Here is a 20,304-nt window from a genome sequence, read left to right as displayed (position 1 = left end):
CTCCTGGTTGTTCTTCCTCAGGCAGTTTAGATGACCTCCTGCTGGGGATAGCCCCAGGCTGCCAGCACACATCTTGCATGGCAGCAGAGCAGGACCAGCACCCTGCGGCTCATGCTACACCCATGTGCCCTGGAGAGATGCTGTGTTTCTCCAGAGACTCAAGGGAACAGGGGTGCTTCAGACTGCCTGTTCCACTGGGGCCATAACTCACAGAAGGAACATCTCTAAGGACCAAAGAGGAGTCCTATGTCGCTTGGAAAGGTTACATACAAGAGCACCAGTGCAGCCAAAAGCATCTTGTTCAAATGATGCTCAGTGAAAAGAGCCACCTGTAGATATAACCAGCGTGGCTACAGCTCCCATGCCTATATGTCAGCTTTCAAAGTTGTCTTTGTGCCTTGAGATCGTTCTCTGACATAGCTGACTGAACAACAGCTGCAGAGCAGAGTCTGTAATTCTCAGGTGGCCTAAATTTCCACAGCAACCAGGCACAAGATGGCCTCATAAGGAAAAAGGGCAATTGCTTACTTTGATGGCCAGCACCTCCATCTCCCAGCTCTGGCCTGCGATGCCATTGTGTAGCAGAGAAGCAAGATGGAACACAGGTTCACACAGCACATGCAGATCCATATCCTGTCTGTACCAGGCAATTGCTAATCCGGTCTGTATGTCAGATGCGGTCCACATTGAGGTTGTTCCAGCTGTGTCCTGGAAGCATGTAAAGCACCACGTTCACAAGGACCTGCTTTCTGCCAGGCCCATCTGTTTGTCATTCCTGAGAAAAGTAAAAATGCGTGGGAATCCATTGAGTCACACTGGACTTTCCCTACTATTAGAGAAGCACTGTTACTTCTATTATTATTAGGAGACACTAGCCAGCTAAGTTTCTCCTGGCAATACCTATCAAAAATTAATTCTTTACCACCAGCCTCTGACAGCACATATCTACATCTTGATCGGATGCCAAGTTTCAGAATTTCCTGGCTGGGCTAAGAACAGGGAGTTGTTTCTAATGACAGATTTGGGTGGTTTGACAGAAAACACTCTACACTTGGGAGTGCTTGAGGGCACCTGCTGCAAAGAAAGGAGGGGGGGAGTATTTTTTGGCAGCAGCCTAAACATGAGGACAAAGTTCTTTTGTCCTCAATAAACTGCATATATTTTGGGTATTTTGCATGTCTCTAGATAAACTGTTGTATGGGACTAGGTATCTTCCGACAAGGTATCCAAGGGGAAGCATCTTCGCTTTTCCTTGTATAGATTCAAGAAGGACCCATCCTGTGCATTCCTGCCAGCTTATTCTGTATCCTGAGGACTAATGGGCTCTGATAATTTTGGGTCATTCTTCTATGCTTTCTCTGGGGAAGGGGCATCTAGGGTCATGAAAGACCAAAGGCATACTACAGATCTCACCAGTTGGTGGGCTTCCTGCTGCAGAGTGATAGACCAAATGAGACTCCTCTTCAGGCAGCCAGCTTAATGATCAACAAACCACCATCGTCCGTGGGAGGTTATCAAGGCTGGGGGAACAATTTGCAGTGTAGGTGTTATATACCACAGGGGTCCTCAGGCAGCACTGAATAGGGTTGTGCATGGAGTGCTCAGCCGGTGGCGTGGGGTCTGTGTTAGAGTAGAAACACAGATGGTATCGGAAGGGAAGTGAAGAGCGTGGGATAAGGATGGCTTGGGAGCTGGATGCTGGCCTAAATGGATTATGTGTCTGATCTTTGTGTCAGTTCCTAGGATCTCAAATAATATAACCTCAGAATACACTTTTAGTCAAAACCAGCTGTGGTAAGTGGTGGATTTTCCATATAGGTTAGTTTGTACTGAAATTCTAGAAAGTTGAAGTCTGTACAAGAAAAAGAAGCAATTTCTGAAGCGTAGTCCATGTATATGTACACACTTAAATTTTTAAGACGTTTATGCCATTATAACACAAGGAGACCCATAAAATGGCATCATTCCTCAAGCTCAGTTTGATGCCTCATTTTTTCCTGAGAGGCAGTGAAACAGACTCAAAAGGCTCTGAGGCTGATACAGCCATCATCCCTGTAACAGCAGAACTGCTTGAACATCTTCTCTTATCTGATCAGCCTGTTTCAGTACGTCCCATTTCAGTATCTCTTAGTTTTTAATTCCTTACTTGTTAAGTTGCATGTGTAATGTATTAAGTCCATGTAATAACAACAGTATACTACGTGTCAATCAAAAGATACAGGAAATGTTAATGATATGTTCAAACAAAGTCTTATTTTTTAAGAAAATACCTATACTGGAAAAAGATCACAAAATATGTAAAAACAAACTGTCCAGACAAAAACTGTCCATCTAAATACTCAGCTAAAACATTCAAAATATTTTTTTTAATGTGAGTCTTAGAAGATGCTTTTTTTGTGTGCCTGGACTTTTTCTGTGGTTTGGATGAAGATGCTGTGAACTCAAGGCAAAATTAGCAAGTTGATTCTTGTCCACAGAATCTGCATCCCTAGGTACACTATTGTGTACCTTGTAAAACTATTTGCAGTATAGCCAGATTCCTGTGGCCCTGACCCTAAATGAAGTTGATCAACTACCAAATTTTTACAAGGTGAAAGAACAGTTCTCCTGTATAAAACAAGTTAGTGATGGAAAATAGGAATGAGTCACAGAAAAGCTCTCAGAAAAAAGGGCACGGTGAAATGAAATGGAAAATTAAAGCATTCACTTATGTTAGTCTCTGACTATTTGTCAAAATGCCTGCACAAGAGAGAGAAAAATTTTGCAAGAAACAGTAGTGATGCTGTGCTGCCAAAAGCAATGCAGGCTACTATAGTGTTTAAACCACCTTGGTTTTATGAGTGTTTGTGCAGGAATAGTTATCAGGTGAAAACTAAATGCAACAGTAGGTGGAATGGGCCAGACAGGTCTGACAGCTCTTGCCAGAGTCCACTTCCTCACTTAGCAGTTTGTATCATTAGGATATATGGGATTAAGGTCTGTGGGATTCAGGGCTTTCTGTCCAGATAAGAGAACGAATTCTGAAAGCAATCCGGTAAGCCAGGTGTAAGTATGAGTGACTCCCTGTGCTTGGGGTCATGTCATCAACAAAATAGTTGACACTTCTGTTAAACTTCTGACTTGATGCCTCCCAGACTTACAACCTGATACCAGATTACTGAGCAGCTGTGCCACAGGAAACATTTTTACCTTATTTTTACCTTTACCATCCTGACCTTGCCCCCTTAGATCTTCCCAATTAATGTGAGCTTTCACGTGACCTTGCATATTGACAAAATCTACTTATTCATATTTCCCTGACACTCAGCCAATAAAGATTCCTTATATTGTTTTTATCCGATGGGTTTTTATCTCTGAGAATTTGATCAGCCTATGCAGTAACAAGGCTACTGGAAACAGCTTCTATAGAAAGACAGGAAGAGGCAGAAAGGTAAGCGGGAGATGATCATAAGAAAACAGCAGGGTTTTTGTACATGGAAGACAAGCATCTGCAGCTTCTTTCCTAAATGACAGGTTCAGGGCAGCAGAAGTCAGGAAGCCTTGTGTGATTATATGGTGAGAGACCGCTGGAACACTCCAGCTCTTCCTCTCTGAATATCCCTGTCAGTGTCGTATCAAACTGTAAGGTTTTGTTCTTTTCAAAACAGTAAAAGGAAAAAAAAAAAGATAACAAAACCTCTGAATCTGTTTAAGGTGTTTTTGCATATGTCCAGAATTCTCAGGTTTCAGAAGTCTTTTGAGGTATTGACCTTGTTTAGAAAGAGATACCGCTTTGACAGAAACAATCAAAGTGGGCAAATAAAGTCTTTCCTGAAGGGTGTTTTTTTCCTCTGTGCCTGTGGCCTTCTGACATTGTGCCAAGAGGTCTGTTGTTTCTACAGTATTCCTACTTGCATTTTCTTCTTTTGCACAGAAGGATGAAGTCTCAAGCTGCAATAAGTTTAGCGTTATAGGCTTGTTAGAAAATCAAGGATTATTGTAATTTGTTTCAGAAACACACTTTATGCATATAGTTTCTAATTTAATTTGTTATTTTAAAAGTGTTTATAGTATCCAATCATATCTAGTGAAATGGCAATTTGACACATATTGCAACATAGTTTTGTCAGACATTTTAAAAGTAAAGTGGCATGCTGTTGCCACACATGTCCATTGATTCGTGAAGTGTGATCTCCAATAACAATAGCCTCTCTCCATTGTCTGCAAAATCTGGTGTTAAGGTGAATTTCTCACCTATGCATTTTCTTCTTCCTCAGACTGTGGGAACACCTGTTTTTTACATACATAGTAGATTTAGTCCTCTTACTATAAATGGTTGCTGCATTTTCAAAGCTATGTCTGTGAGTGTACAGGGGAGATGAGATCCCTGTGGGATAGAAGAGAATTAGTGCTATATTAGCCGAAAACTGAAGAGAGTAATATGAGAGGGAGGTGGGTGAGGAAAGTATGAGAGGAGGTGGAGTGCACAGTGTTAAACTGTGGCACTGGGGCTGGTAACTGGGTACCCTGCACCTATGTCTTTTGACAAATTCCAGTGATATTTCCTGAATAATTTACTTAGGGAATGAGACTTTGCAGGGTATGTTGGTGAAGTGTCATTCAATACATGTGCAGCCATAAGCCTGCTAGACAGTAACAGAAGTCAGTATGAGGGAAAATGATAAATCATTTTTCTTTTTTTTTTTCTTGGTAGCTTGTTCCAGGAGGTGTCAGTTCAGCATAGCGAGGAGAGGTGGGAGGGAGGCAGGTTTGAGAGGAGCGGAACGAAGTGCAGCTGCCCCAAAAGCTTTTACAGAGTTGCCTGCATGCTGCTGGCTCTCTGCGTTTAGGAGTAATGGGATTCCTGGCTATAGTGTAGCTAAGAACATGTTCATTATTGAACAGAAAAACTAACTGTCTGATAAACAATTTCATGATGAATTTCTTACCTATATACTGAGCACATCAAAAATCAAACATCATACCTTTATCTATGTGGGATATTGGGCTACAAAAGCATATGCTAATAAAAAATGGAGGTGGGGCAAAAGCCACGGCTTTGGCTGAGAGCAGAGCAGATCCAGGAGGAGTGAGATTCCACCCTCTTTGTGGGATGCTTGCTGTTTGTCCCCTGGGCTGCCAGTGCCTCAAAGACAATTAAAGGGAAGTTCTTGCCATGCCTCCTTTTCTTTGCACCATCCTATGTGTGGGCAAGTGAAGAGGAGGCAAAGCACAGCGGCTGCCAACTCGCCTATGAAGGGGGCTTCCTACGTTGGTGTGAAGCTCTAAGGCAGCACTGGCTGCCTTTCAGGCTAAGAAGATACCAGTGATGCACTGGAAAGAAACTATACCTACGGTTCTGTAGGGCTGGAGTCAAGGCTTTTTGATTAGTCACTGGGAAACAAGAGGCAGCTAAACATTATTTAACATTATTTGTTTTGAATAACACGTTCTACTTACTGACAGAGTTGGCATGGAAACTGAATCAGCACTCATTTTTTAAAAGGATAGTCCATTCAGAGTGAGGTTAGTCATCAGCAGGCAGACCAGAGATACTCGGGCTGCAGCTGCCAACATTTATACCTTGCTCGTGAATCGACAGAGCACTCAAAATTACGGCAGTAAACTACCCCCAACTTTCATGGGAATAAATGTGCATCTAGTGAGAATTATATTGTGTGTCTTGGGTTTAGGTGGTTGTTTATTTTTTTTTTTTTTTTTGAAGAGGGAATAGTTATTTAATTATCTGAAATCCACAACAGGACCTTCATATTTCTAGAAGATGCCACATGTTTTTATGGATCAGTTGACTTTAAAGAATTAACATAGTTCATGTAAACAATGGTGCTTGTAACACTGTGGTGGAAAATGGCAAAATACGTAAAAGGCTATAAGCTTAGCACTAGGGATCTGTGAATGCATAGCCAAGATGGAAGCCTACACAGCATACAGAAAATGGTATTTTCAATTACTTTCCCGTTATTCATCAAAAAATTCAAGACCTGCTTATTTCCGTCATATTTTTTCACCACACACAAAGATAGAAGCAAAGAAATGGCTGCTGGTTTTCTGCACCAACTAGGCTGAGAAAATATTGATGGCTAAATTGCTGTTCAGTGGCATTTCATAAAATGCCTGCTGGCATCCTGGTCTCAGATGCAGAATGATAAATATATATTTACATTTGAAAAGTTTAATTTCATCTATAACCTTTGGCTCCTGGCTTTTTGTATCCTCAGAATACAGACCATGCATGCCTTTCTCATTGATAACAGGATCTTGTTTACTCTACAGTAACTACTTACATTTAAGGCTATAACACTGTTACTAAATTGAGGAGGACACTGATTTCTCTTCTCTTTGTGTTTACTAAGCAGATAATTTAAGTGATGCCCTGAAAAAGCTGAAGATAACAACCTCTGACAGCACAGCAGATAGCTTGGAGGGATGCTTGGACTGTCTGCTTCAAGCCCTGGCACAGAACAGTAAGTTGTATGGACCTTTCAAATTTTAAATTGTATAACGAGATCGTTGAATTAAAATGGAGGTAGTAAAATGAAGGAGAAATACTGACTCAAGCAGTAGGCTGCTGGACTGGCTGTTCTGGGTTTTGTTTTTTATAACCCATATAACTGTAACATTCAGGTAGTATCGAAGACAGTGACAGTAAATACCTAGATATTTGGAACAGCTGTAGTCCAGTCCTTCTTCCAATATGATGAAGCAGCACAATTACTTTTCCATTTGATCACTCAAGAAACAAAGAACAGGGATGGACAAATAAGCCTGATAGGATGGGGAGAGAGATGTGGGAGCAGCTTGCTAATTCTGGTTAAAAGAGCATAATTTCCTATTTGTAATGTATTTTTCCTCATATTTGTGATCACGTATTTCTTATTTCCAGTAGTCTCAATTAGCAGAAATAGGCTAGATATCCAAAGATGGTCCAAATTTGACCTGTGGTATGATAACAAAAATAACTTAAGAATGGAACAAGATGTCTTTTTTACCAAAAGCTGTAGAATGTGTGTCCCCACTCACAGTAGGCAGAAAGGTATGGTAAATGGAGATGACAGCTTACAAGACTTTTCTGAGTTTAACTTTCTTAGCGCTTCAGATGGTGGCAGAAGAAAAATCTGTGTACAATTTCAGGTTGAAAAACTTGTCAGGATAGACACAAGCCACAATTAGAAGTTCTTTATTTAAAAAAAAATGTTAGTCCTTTGTAAATATCAATACCCCCAAAAGTACATACTATTAATAAGTCTTGTTTCTTTCCCATGATGGTATTCTATAAATCACTAAGCCTTTTGGCTTAGTTGATGTAAAATACTTCATGAGGTTTTTCACAATAGAATATAAGCACCATCCATATCAAATGAAATATGGATTATAACAGTCTCTGCATTTAATGATAGTGGTTTTTTAATTGATTATTTTGCAAGGAGATGTCAGCCAGGAAATAATAAAATATTTGGGTTTTAGGTCAACCTATGGTCAACCTTTTTTGAAGATGCTGAATCATTTGTCGTATAGGTTTGTTTATAAGGTACATCCAATACTTTAATCCAATTTCCAGTTGGATTTGGTATTTTCAGTACTTTTAAGTCTAATACTTAAATAATGAGCACTAAAAAGAAGATGGTGTGAAACATGACAAAGTGCTTAGTGTAAATAACAGAGTTTACCATTTTGCCTATGAAGGTCACATGGCTATGTCACAGAACAAGTTTGACAGATGCAAAATAATTTTGACTAATGTACAGCAAACTTACCGATGCTTCTTTCTAATCAGATTACTCTCTTCCATCTCAGTCTAGGGCTTTGCTCTTCCTTCCAAAATCTTTTCTCTTCTAGTCTCATAGCTGCCAGATCAGAAAAGCAGATTATTAGGATTTTGACCTCTCTGTTTAGGGTAGTTTTAAAAAATGTAGCTATAATCCCTCCAGCATCTACCGTGTTCTTTGTGTGCAAGTCAGTAACATGAATATAACCCTGCTGAGCTGCATGGGATGTACATCTCCACATATTTTCAGTTGCCCAACATTGATGGCAACTAAAATAACTCACTGAAAATTGGATGGGTTAGATGAGACAATTTTTTCAACATCTTGCTGGTGGTTTAGGAGCATGTGTATCGATTCCCTTTCAAGTGAATTAGATACTGTAGTACCTAAATTTTGCAGAGTCTTTTTGGACAACAGGCTTTAGCTGTCAAGATACTCTGATAATTTGGAAAAAAAAAATCCTCATAGGAGACAGGTTTCTATTTTGGAATAAATTTGTGAGAACAGCAGTACATTCAAAGGCTTAAGAGTTTATGAGGTAAATGGCATGTAATAGACTGATTCAACAAATAGATATAGAATCAGCTTTCTAAACGCTGCAGTCTCTATGAGTTATTATTGGGCTCCCAATATATTATGACTGTATTTCCTTTGACCAACCAACCAATGAATATCCTTTCTCATAGTTATCATCCATCCACTTAACATCTTCATAAGGATTTTATTTATTGATTGATTCAGTGTGTATTATCATATATATGATATCATATAGATGTGGGATACACACTGTACCTCTGTGTCTCTGTATAAATTATTGTGTAATAATAATTAGAAATCAGACTGGATAAAACTACATGTTAATTATGACACATAAATATTTTAAATAAGATTTCTCAAATAATTATTCTGCTCTCCATTAGTATATTCCCATGTGTATGATTATATTAATAAAGTATACATTCTGATTATAGTTCAGTAAATCATCATATTAAACACTAGAAAAATAAGCCATGCAAGGAATAGAGTTTATTTTAAGAGAATTTTATAGGACTGTGATTTCGTTTGGAGTTCATAGTGGTTTCCACAACTTCAGTTTGGGCATATTGCATGTACATATGAATGTTTCAGAGAGCATTACACAGCTTTTGATTGCTAACTGCAGGCATGCAGCATAGGGTTCTGGTTGCTGCGGAAACATAAGTTAAATTCGTTAGTCTCTAACAATACAGTGACAATTATAGTTCCATTTACTATGCATACAGTCTTTTAATTTTTCATTATGTTAAAACATTACAAACTACTTTCTTCCCATACTGTCTATCATATAGAAAGGGATAGCAAAGTTATGATGAATATGGTAGCTTTTAGTTTCTTTTTATGTAATCTTCTGCTTTTTCTTTTGTTTTTCACACTGCTCCTGACAGCTGCTCTTTTGATAATCCCAGACAGGCCGTAGTGCCCTGGAACGTGATATCTCCTGTCTGGCTTTACGAGCTATTTTGCCATTTGTCACACCAGTCAAATTAAGGTGTATGCACACACACATTCTATACTACACAAGGGTGAATCAAATAGTTTGCTGAATGTGTTAACTGCTGGTAAATATTTGGCAAGCCAAGTTCAAATGGTTTTAGCTAGTATTTGTCTAAAGAGATAGTTGTATAGCCTTTCACATCTGAGATCCAGGTCTGAAAATCCTGCACAGATGGTTTCTTTAGGAGACATTGTTTGGAGAGACGTATATTCCTATTTATGCAGATGTTTTAGTTCTTATCTTTCACCGGCACTTCTGGCTGAGGCCAGTCATATATGAACTAGTTTGAGGTACTAAATAAAACGGAGGACTTTAGGATGAAAGAGGCAACAATGGCAGAGGAATAACTATAGAATTGTAGAATCATAGAATGGTTTGGGTTGGTTCTAAACCCCTGCCATGGACAGGGATACCTTCTACTAGACCAGGTTGCTCAGAGCCTCATCCAACTTGGCCTTGAACAATTCCAGGGAGGGGGCATCCACTACTTCTCTGGCCAACCTGCCTCAGTGCCTCATCCTCATAGCAAAGACTTTCTTTCTTATGTCTAATCTAAACCTATCCTCTTTCAGTTTAAGGCTTGTCCCCTTGTCCTATCACTACATGCCCTCGTAAAATGTCCCTCTCCAGCTTTCTTGTAGGCCTCCTTCAGGTACTGCAAAACTGCTGTAAGGTCTCTCCAGAGCCTTCTCTTCTCCAGGCTGAACAACCCCAACTCTCTCAGCCTATCCTCATAGGAGAGGTGCTCCATCCCTCTGATTATCTTCGTGGTCCTCCTCTGGACCCGTTCCAACAGGTTCATGTCTTTCCTGTGCTGGAGGCTCCAGAGCTGAATGCAGGACTCCAGGTGGGGTCTCACCAGAGCACAGTAGAGGGGCAGAATCACCTCCCACGATCTGCTGGCCACGCTTCTCTGAATGCAGCCAAGGATGTGGTTGGCCTTCTAGGCCATGAGTGCACATTGCCAGGTCATGCTGAGCTTCTCATCAACCAGCACTCCCAAGTCCTTCTCCTCAGAGCTGCTCTCAATCCATTCTCTGCCCAGCCTGTACCACTGTCCATGTCGCCGACAAAGATGTTAAACAGCACTGATCCCAATACTGACCCCTGAGGAATGTCACTTGTCAGTGGTCTCCACTTGGACATCGAGACATTGACCGCAACTCTGAGTGTGACCATCCAGCCAATTCTTTATCCACAGAGTGGTCCATCCATCAAATCCATGTCTCTCCAATTTAGAGACAAGGATGTTGCACGGGACAGTGTCAAATGCTTTGCTCCAGTCCAGGTAGATGACATCAGTTGCTCTTCCCTTATCCACCAATGCTGTTAACCCTATTGTAGTAGGCCACCAAATGTGTCAGGCACGACTTGCCCTTAGTGAACCCATGCTGGCTGTCACCAATCATCTCCTTATTTTTTATGTATGTGCCTTACCATGGGTTCCAGGAGGATCTTATCTTGTAGCTGCTTTATAACAATGTGTGTAAAAAAGAAAAGAGTTGAAGTCTACAGAAAAATCCACAGGAGGAAATTGCGGGAAGGAGAGCTTTGGTAGGTGAATCTGGATGCATTTTTCTCAGAGCAACGCAGTTGTGTCACCTTTCTGTGCTCACTGCAGAAGGGTGAGCAAGTTCCCTCCCCCTGGGCTTCAGGCTGCCCTCTCACCAACACACAAATGCCACGTACCTCTCCGCAGCCCACAGCCACCTACGTTGAGGTCTTAGCCATAGTTGTGAAAGCTCTATTTGCTCTGGTATTTCTGCAAAGTTTCTGTCATATTTAGCAACTTTGGAATTAAAGGGTATTTTGTGGGGTTGTTTTTAATGACAACTTACAGAGGAACATTATCCTACGTACAAGTGATTCTGAAAGTTAGGCTGAAGATGCAAGAGAGGTATATTTGCTTTCCTGACCAACAGAAATTCTCAGTGCAAATACTGTAGAAAAATGACAGTATTAAACACCAGCTCCAGTGGCATCATTAGACTTGGTATATTACTGAATATGATTATTTTTTGAATAATAGAAACCAGCTGAATGTTACAAGCTGAAGTTACTTTCTATTTTGGAACCAAAACCTACTGTGAAAAAGAAAACAATTTTTGATTTCAAGAGTTTTGTTCTAAAAGCACAATGTTACGTGATTTACTATCATAATGCAAAGAATATAGGAGTTAGAACTGAACAAGTTATGTGTAGAAAAAGTTCTGTGAGACAATGGGTACAACTTCAACCATTTATGATTTTTTTGGCTCGGATATTTTCAATTTAAGCCTTACTCAATGGTAGGCTAAAGTAACAGAAAAAATATGATAGCTTAACATATGCTTCGTAGCTTGGAATCTATTTTTTAAAGAAAACTTGTCAAAAGAATGAGTACAGCACTTCTGCACTGGAGAAAAGTATTCTGAAAGATTGTATACTTACATTTCTGGAAAGAAGCAGTAAATGCTTTATGTTGTATCTCACATCCAAAGAAAAATATGGGTATGTACTATTGGATTTTGGAAACAGTAGGTTAATTGTATTGTATAGGGAAATACAGCAGAAAATATTGGCCATCATTTTATATCAACATAGAGAGATTTATACCTATTAAAAGCCATCTCATAAATATTGTGCCTATCAAAAAGTACAGTTATCCTGAGATCCTCAAATAGAGGTCCACGATAAAGGAATGCCTGAGAAAAAGAAAAAAAGAAGGAAACAGAGATTTTCTTTTAAACCACAGGCCTTTGGGGACATAATTATTGCAGTAACACACACACAAAAAAGTTATTGCTAGTCCAGACATGCTGTGTTTCAGATACAAGAGGTTACAGCAGACATAAATAACCCAGTTTTGACAGATGAAAAATCTGAAAATCTGCTGAGAACGTTATTTTTGGCTCTGATATACTCAGTCTAAGAGGCTGAAAATGCCCACTAATCCCAGCCTTCAGCACCTGGCTCTGAAAAATATCTGATGTATAATTGAAGTGCAAAGGCTAGCACATGCATTTGAAACATTTTTTTACATATACTCTTTGGGAGGCTAAGAGTAGGAGTTTACAAGTTTGTTTGTAAAAATGGTTAAGCAAAATCTGACCAATAAAGGTAAGCTTAAGTGTGAGGGTAGGGCCTCAGCATTGAAAGGGATTTAGAAATTTTGGAAAGCTCTTACAGTTCGAAGAAGAAAGTTTAAAATAATGCAGTTTACTTTGAAGATGTGGTTGGCTAAGATGCCCTATTTTATATTTGTTGAACTATGCTGATAACTGGTAATAACCATCAAATGACACATGAAAATTTTAAATTCATGTTTGAAACTGGAAATTTCAGCATTATTCTAAGGCTTCTTTGGCATGTCATTTTTCTTCCTGTATGAACACAGTTTCTTTATGCTATTTTGTTTTGCCCTAAAACATATTTTGGCTATATACTGCTGCCATGTTTTGTTTTGAATATACTCACTGCGCTGTATAAGAGAAAACAGCATTATGTTACAACTTCCCGGGCAACTGCTAGCAAGCCTTTGCCATCACATCCTGTTGTTTCAGCTTTATGGTGTGGAGATCATGAGCTCAGCCCTCCTACTAAAGCTTCTGTTCAGGTTTTCTCTTGAAAGTCACCAGTGGGTTTTCTGAAATGCGTTGGTTCCTATTTGATGGCATCACAGAGGAGGATGTGTTAGCATCTGGAGTGCTTAAGAAAATGTTGGATTTCTGCAGAGACTGCAGATTTCTCACATTTCTTCATCAGTGATGAAACTTCCCATCCAATGCCCTGAATCTTCTGTAGGCACTTGCTTTCAAAGGCATCTAGTTTCCTGTCTTTAAGGTTTTGGTGGATTTCCAGTTCTCACAACCATATGTTAACACAGAGGTTATATTTGAGTTGGAAATTCTTAATTTTATTCTGTTCTTTATAGCTGTGGCTTCCGTGTGTTGTTGAATTTAGTTAGTGCTCATGCTCTTCCTGTACTTGATGTTCCTTTTTCTGATCTTCACTGGCCGTAGAAGATGGAACAATTCTTCTGCTGGAGCAGAAAAATAATGGAGAATTTAGAGACAATATATTGTACTTGTTAAATTCAGGGTTCAACCAAAAAAAAAAATTCCACTTCTTTGAAATTTTTAGATGTATTATTGTCACTATTAGTGCCTCTGATTTATGAAAAAAATGAGAGCTTTACCTATTTTTATCTATTCCCTTTATGGCCATTTTTGACAGTTCAGTGTCCATGCACTTATTTATTCATTGCAGAGTCAGATAAGCAGCTATGTGCTTAACTTTTAGCGCATGAGAGTGCCATCTGATTTCCGTGAAATCATGTACCTCTTTAGTGCACACAAGATTAAGCAGTAGTCATTTCATCTTTCGTTTCCATGATTCTCTCACACATTAGTATCAAAGTAAAAGACATACTAACGTACCACCCCAAACATAGAAAAAATTAAGTTGTAGAACTTTTGTCCTAGCAGAGTTATTCTAAGGTATAAACATTACCTGAAATCATTTTCATTTTTTCCCTTTGGCTAGACGTTTTAAGCTCACTCCTTTCCCTTTCTGAAGCATGGAGAAAACACTCCACATTTCACAGCTTGCTCAAGCAAACCTATCCTTGAACATAACCAAACTAGCCTTTCTCTGTTTTGAAGAGACTGAGCAGAATAAGAGTAAAATGAGGCAACAATCATTGCATGTGGATTGTGACCAAGTAACAATACTTTCATGACTGTGAAAGCTTGCACAGCATTATAGCTTAAAACAAAACAGTAACAGTAATAGGCTCTATTCTGACCCTCATATGTAGGATTAATTTTTGGCTACTGTTATTTCATATAAATAAAAAAAGAGTACTTGGCATCCCCACAGATTTAATATACTTTACTAACAAGTAAGCTGTAACAACACAAGCCGATGGACAAGCACATCGAGGTGACATAGCACAAGCAAGTGGGTAGGCTATGGTACCAACTGGATCTGTGGCCTATTAAAACAACTGACAATTAGCAGAATTAAGACCAATGACAGATAGCATTTCCCTGTTCTCTTTCTCCTTGTTGATCTTTAGCATCTGCCTATCTTCTTAGCAAGCAGTCCCTCTTCCAGGTGGATTTTTAATCCTCCTCAGGTCTACCCTCTAATGATATGTCACCCACCTGTGATCTGAGAAGGAGGAGGCCACCCATGGATGCATACTCAGACACAGCAAACATATGCCTGCATGTTGGCCCCGATATTAAATGTCCCAGCCTGAACATTCAAACAAGCAACAGACATTTGTTGTGTATATCCATGAAAAGGAAATATGCAGATGAAAGTGAGAACATCCTCCTCCAAAAAGTCAAAACCAAAACAGTATTATTGCTTATTGTCTACTGAAATCTATAGTTACCTGCTGAGATTAAAGTACTCATTAGGAATGTGGTGGCCTTAGCCCATGACAAAGATTTCACTACTTTATTATTCCTGGTTTGTCTTGGAAACTACAAAAATACTAAGAGTACCACTGAGCTACCCATAGTACCTTGTTTTCTTTGCATATTGGAGCCATGAACTGGTATCTGTTTAGCAACTGCTAATGATCCAGCTTCTTGGGACTTTAGTAGTGCAGGGATAATGTATTTAATGTCTACTCAAACCAAGGGAAGGAGAGGGAACAGAAATGAAAAAGGAAGAAATTAAAGTAATTGGATGAGTAACAAGGAACAAAGTAGTGTATAAGGTTTTTTAGAGAAAGGAGAGAAGTGGGAGAAGGGAGAAACAGATTTAAAGATAAAATTTTTGAAACAAGACAACAAGCTAAATGCAGGTACATAAGCAGCAATGGACGCCATATCTGCATAATTCCCTCTGACTTCTGCAATAGCTGCTAAAGCTCAGAATCTCTGTTGATTTAGCTCAGTATGTTACTGCAGCACACATGTTCAGGAGCACAGAGTAAGATTAGTGAAAGGAATATAAAGATAGGTCCTGATTCTGCCAACATTTACATATATTCTTACATTTAAGAACATAGATTCTTACATTCTGGTAGTCTGATTGAGCTCAAGAGATATATTTGTATGCATAAAGCTATATACATGGCAAAGCATTTGCATATTTAGAGCCAAAATATGTACAGCCTCTTTTAGCAATTACTTTCTTTTGGGTCACCGCCAGTCTTGATTCTTGCACGATAATAGGTGTCAAGGAAAGTATTCTTCCTTCAGAGGTGTATTTCCAGTTTATTTCTTAGTACCTTGTCCTTGCTGAGCATCCTATAAACCTGTTTTTCTTGATGGGGAGTATAAAGCTATAAAATTAAAGGAAAAAGCATGGCATAAGCATTTAGCTTTTTGCCATTGAACTATGTTTTACAACATCTATATTAATAGAAATTAATATAACATTTAACATAATTGGGAATATTTTGCATGACCAAAAATCATTTTGATTGGCTTGTATGCATAAAATCAAGTCTTATGCTCACATAAATGGTGATAATGGATGACAGAGGAAAAAAAATTTGACAGGAGCATTTTCTTATAGAGAGATAGTTTTGGTGAGAAAATGAATATCATACGTAAAACCCTGAGGAAGATTTTATATTCTCCTGCTAGGGAAGGCTTAGGCCTGCTTTTGCACTAGCGAGGATGGAAACCATCATAGTATAGATGCAGTTTCTAGTGGCTAAAACATTCCTTTGCTACAACACCTTACACCGTGTCCCTCAAAGTAAGATTACCAACAAAACAGACTTTATTTCATTTTTGTAGCTTTTGGCTACAAAATAGCTGAATCAGCAGTAAAGATTTGCTGGTAGGAAGCTGTCAAACAAAAAACCTGCATCTTAGACCGGCGTACTAATACAAGCAAGAATTTCTAGTCTGCCCCTGATGCAAATAATCTCTTGTTGTGGAGCCAGAGGTTCAAATTGAATTGGGCCAGCTCAGCCAGTTAAGCTTATTGCAATCCGTTAAGTTTACCTGAGAAGATTTCTAGTCAAAGGCCTTTCTGAAAGTTGGGGATCCTGATGGATATTTTGTAAGAGGGAGTTTTGGCTCAGATACTGTGTAATAAAGCGTTTCTTCTTTTTGCTGGAAAAGGATGTTTGGTGCATCTTAGTTCATGAAGCTGTTGCCTTTTCATAGCACTGTATACACATAATCCAGAAATGTTTCATGCTAAGTGCTGTATGTAATATATTATTACAGTATACCTATCTAACTGGAACATACTAAATCAAGGTGACTGCTTTTTATTGGACTGTCTCCCAGTAAACTGGCATACCGTAATGATACTGACTGGTAATCACTGCTGCTTAGTGGGATTATATTTTACATAAATTCCTCTTAATAGTGATGTATTTAGTTAGAGCCAGATAGTTAAATTATGTTTATCCAAGCGTTAAATTTCAAGTGGTATTCATTGAATGCACAATGTGCCAAATAAAGATTAAATAGTACATATTTTTTCTTTGCAGAAGGCATCAGTGAATAGCAGTTCCACATAATACAACTGAAAAATTTCTTTTTAGATTGCATTTTTGAAATGCAATGCAGAAGCAAAGGAAAAGGCCTGCTTTTAGCAAAAAATTGTATTTAGAGATCATGTAATTCACAATTTCAGGTCTTACTTTTGTCCCAGTTCCTTATGACTTATAAATGGGATCGTTTTTAGATTAGATTTTCCTTACGCTACTTTGGCAGCAAAACTTTTTAAAAGTATCAGTAGCTAAAAAAATTCCTTTGTATGTAGACGTACTCTTCCAGTAAACACTGGGCAAAATTTTACAGCAGGCATTTGAGCTTGCTTTACAACACTCTTAAGAGATTGCTTAAAAAGAGTATGAAACATTTCCTGCATATATAATACACAGCTTTCAAATCTGATTTGATTTTTAAACTAAATCGAATTTGGAAAAAGGATTTTACATTATGGACTTAGTATTTCTGTTATACAAATTGAAAAACTAAAGCATGAGGATACTTAAGGCTTTACCCAGGGTCCTTTAAGAAGTCCAGTTAGTACAAGTAACAGAGGAGGCAGATTAAAATGTCCACAAAGGCCGAGTATAAAATATGAAGATGCTAGTGAATGACATTTGCATTAAGATGCCAGATAACGAACTTGGCAGCTGAGGCACTAATATCAAACTCTTGCAGCAACTGTGCTACCAAAGTGGTTACCTCCTGCAGAGGGTGAGTCAGAAAGGGAGAGCGGGGGATCTAATAGCTCAGATAAATCCACCAAACTATTAGTCAGTGCTCTAAACTAGATCCAGTTCAGGAACTCAGGGGTGTTGAGCTGCCTGACTTTAATACTCTGCCTTCTGCTGTGACATGTCTGTGGAAGTACTGATGTGCATATTTCTTCATTGAAGGCAAAGCTTGTATATATTTTTATTCAATTACTTCATTGGTATTGGTACCTGCAACAGGTTATTCAAGGGGTGGGTCTCATCCTGAAATTCACTTTTATTCTTTGGGTATAGCTTTTGGAGAATTTAATCAGTGGGAATCATGCAGCTGGTTGGTTGGTGAATCTGTCTCTCCATCTGTCAGTCTGTCCTTCCTTGTTAGAGCTGAGATTTTAATTACAAACATCTGTGCACTATGTCTATTTCTTCATTAAAAATAGGAATTGAAGTTGCCCTGTTGCTGCTGGCAGAGGCAGAACAGAGCAGACACCACGACAGAAACATTCACACAGCTAAGGGAGAATCCTCCCTCCCTGCCCCCTAGGGGTCTAGTTTGAAGGATAGGTGAGCAAGCCCATTCTATTTGTGGGAATTTCCACATGTGAGGAGAAACATGCCAAAAGGAAGTTATATTTATACATTTATTTCTATATTTAAATTATTATTAGAGGATTTTTTTTTCTGTAAAAACAACTCTTTATAATTGGAAGTCTTTTTGGCTAAGGTATGTTAAGCAAAAGCCTCCATATCAGTGGTGCATTCTTTGTGAGAACACGTCACTTGGTTCACTGAAGTTCTTTACAACCCACTTTTTGTGCTCTTGTAGTCAGACGAAAATCTCCATTTTGTGGTTTGGAAAATACAGTAGGAGGCTACGGAGAGAGAGACAATGCTTCCTGAGGGAGGCCGTGTATGGAGAGAGGATCAATACTTGCTCTTGGTCACGTGAACCTTTTGTGGTTAGGAGGATGTGCCAGTTAGAAAGATATCCCTTGCTCCCTTCATTCTCCTCCCTTCTGCCTTCTGAAAGAGCAGATGGAAGGTTCCTTTCATGATATACATGGCTTATTATTATTTATTCATGTGTTCATCTTTCTGATGAGAGTACATGTAGGAGGAACATTATAAAGCCGAGGTAATTTTCTGCAGTAGTTTCAGGAGGTTTATAAAACATCTCTGCAGCTAGAAATAAATACATTTTTCAAAAGAGTACATTGCAAATATGGTTGGCTTAATAAAGAGGACACTCATGAAGCTGCTTATTTACAGTTCTGTGCTGTGCCTCATTTCTCATGTAAAGCTCCACAACAGGGGAATTGTTGCAGTGCTAGCCTTCATTACTGTTGGGTTACATCTAATGGTGTAACTTAAACTCGTTCTTAGAGAATGGGAACAGTGAACCTATAGTTCTATTCTGCTAGTGAGGGCAAAGTAGTAGAGCTTCTGACAGATAATGCCTTGCCTTTCCCTTCCCCCTCCCTGCCTTTTCTTTCACTCGAAGATGGACTAAATAGTGCAGAGAGGAGAAAAGACTGAATACGGAGGAGTGAAATTTCACAAGAAATAGAGCTGAGAGGGGAAAGTGTAGAATTTAATTTGAGACACTTATTGGATTTTTTTTCTATAGTGATTTCTGCTACTTAATTAAGCAGTCTGATAGCCACAGTGCTCAACTCTCCAGCTCTGATCTATGGCATTAAAGAATTTCCTGCCCACACCCTTTATTATTCTGACTTCAGGCACTGCAAAAGCCATGAAAAGCAAGGATATTGACTTTTTAATCACCCAGCTATGACATTAATAAGATTTTGGCACTGTGTGATCTAACATACCCTTTGTCTTGATATCTAGTGATATAAAGAGACATCTAAAGCTACAGGTTTAAGCTTAGAGGGTCTTTTCCCCCAATTATGCTGCCGTGGCACATCACTATTATACTGTGTGCAAAAGGGCTGTTTCTAAAGCAGCATTATTACAGTCCTACAGTTTCTTTGCTTTAAGGTACAGGGCAGCGGGTGCCCTGTGGGGGGTTGGTGCATGCAGATTGAAAATCAGGCTTTAAAAGAAAGCGTTTGAAATCTGGGCATCACATATAGCAAAATGTGTGGCACCGTAACATCAGGCTACTGAGATTGTTAGGTTTCCTTATGAACAGATTTGAAAGGGGATCAATTCTGCTAAAGGAGTTAAAACGGCAAGCATAAACCAGCTTTTTAGCATGGGATTAACGTTGGCTATAATTTCCTTTTTCTCCATTATAGAAAGCATGGAAGGAGATTACGTGGTGCAGATCTTACCTAGATCTTTTCTTGCTCCTAGAGAAACTTTTGGGTTTACTTGTTCCAACTACAATTGACAGTACATTGAAATAGCAATTCAGAAGACCACAACTGAAATAAGTTTTCAAAATAATTTAGTCTCTAATAATTTACTAGGAAACCCAAAATGAAACTAGCATGCAGCAAATTCATATCCTTAACAAATAATACCTCTTTCATGCATACACATGCAGACAAGAAGCCATGCAGGCCTTCTCCAGCTTCTGAAGAGAACAAATAAAGGCAAGAATTGAGGGTTGCCTGTGCTAAAGCCATTAGCAATTTCTAATTCTCAGCAAACCCCAAACTATTTCTCTTAGACCCAGGTAGTGGTATGGGCACCAGCCCTTTTGCAACATTGGTGTGTGGTCTTCAAGTCTTAAGTTCTGCAGAAGGAAAACCAAGCCCTTCTCCTTTAAAATAATATTAAAAATACTGAACAAAAATGCTAGATTTCACAAGGTAATTTTAGGTGTATATATAAGACATCTTGTTCCAATTGAAATACCTTTCCTT

The 20,304-nt window shown here is 38.9% G+C and overlaps 1 protein-coding gene across 4 annotated transcripts in view; it reads left to right on the top strand.

Moving 5' to 3' along the window:
- The window catches only part of RAP1GDS1 (Rap1 GTPase-GDP dissociation stimulator 1), a 107,746-nt gene that overhangs the window by 36,986 nt on the left and 50,456 nt on the right, over positions 1-20,304 (top strand). For 3 of the 4 annotated variants that reach the window (XM_075421475.1, XM_075421473.1, XM_075421476.1), the window contains exon 2: positions 6,354-6,464. In XM_075421475.1, the coding sequence (XP_075277590.1) occupies positions 6,354-6,464 (111 nt within the window). The remainder of the gene's footprint in view (positions 1-6,353; positions 6,465-20,304) is intronic. The other variant, XM_075421474.1, reaches the window with a different exon arrangement.

The sequence above is a fragment of the Opisthocomus hoazin genome, chromosome 5, assembly GCF_030867145.1.
Source record: "Opisthocomus hoazin isolate bOpiHoa1 chromosome 5, bOpiHoa1.hap1, whole genome shotgun sequence".
NCBI classification, from domain to species: domain Eukaryota; kingdom Metazoa; phylum Chordata; class Aves; order Opisthocomiformes; family Opisthocomidae; genus Opisthocomus; species Opisthocomus hoazin.
The sequence above is the reverse complement of the archived record's forward strand: the minus strand, read 5'-3'. Positions and strand labels throughout refer to the sequence as shown.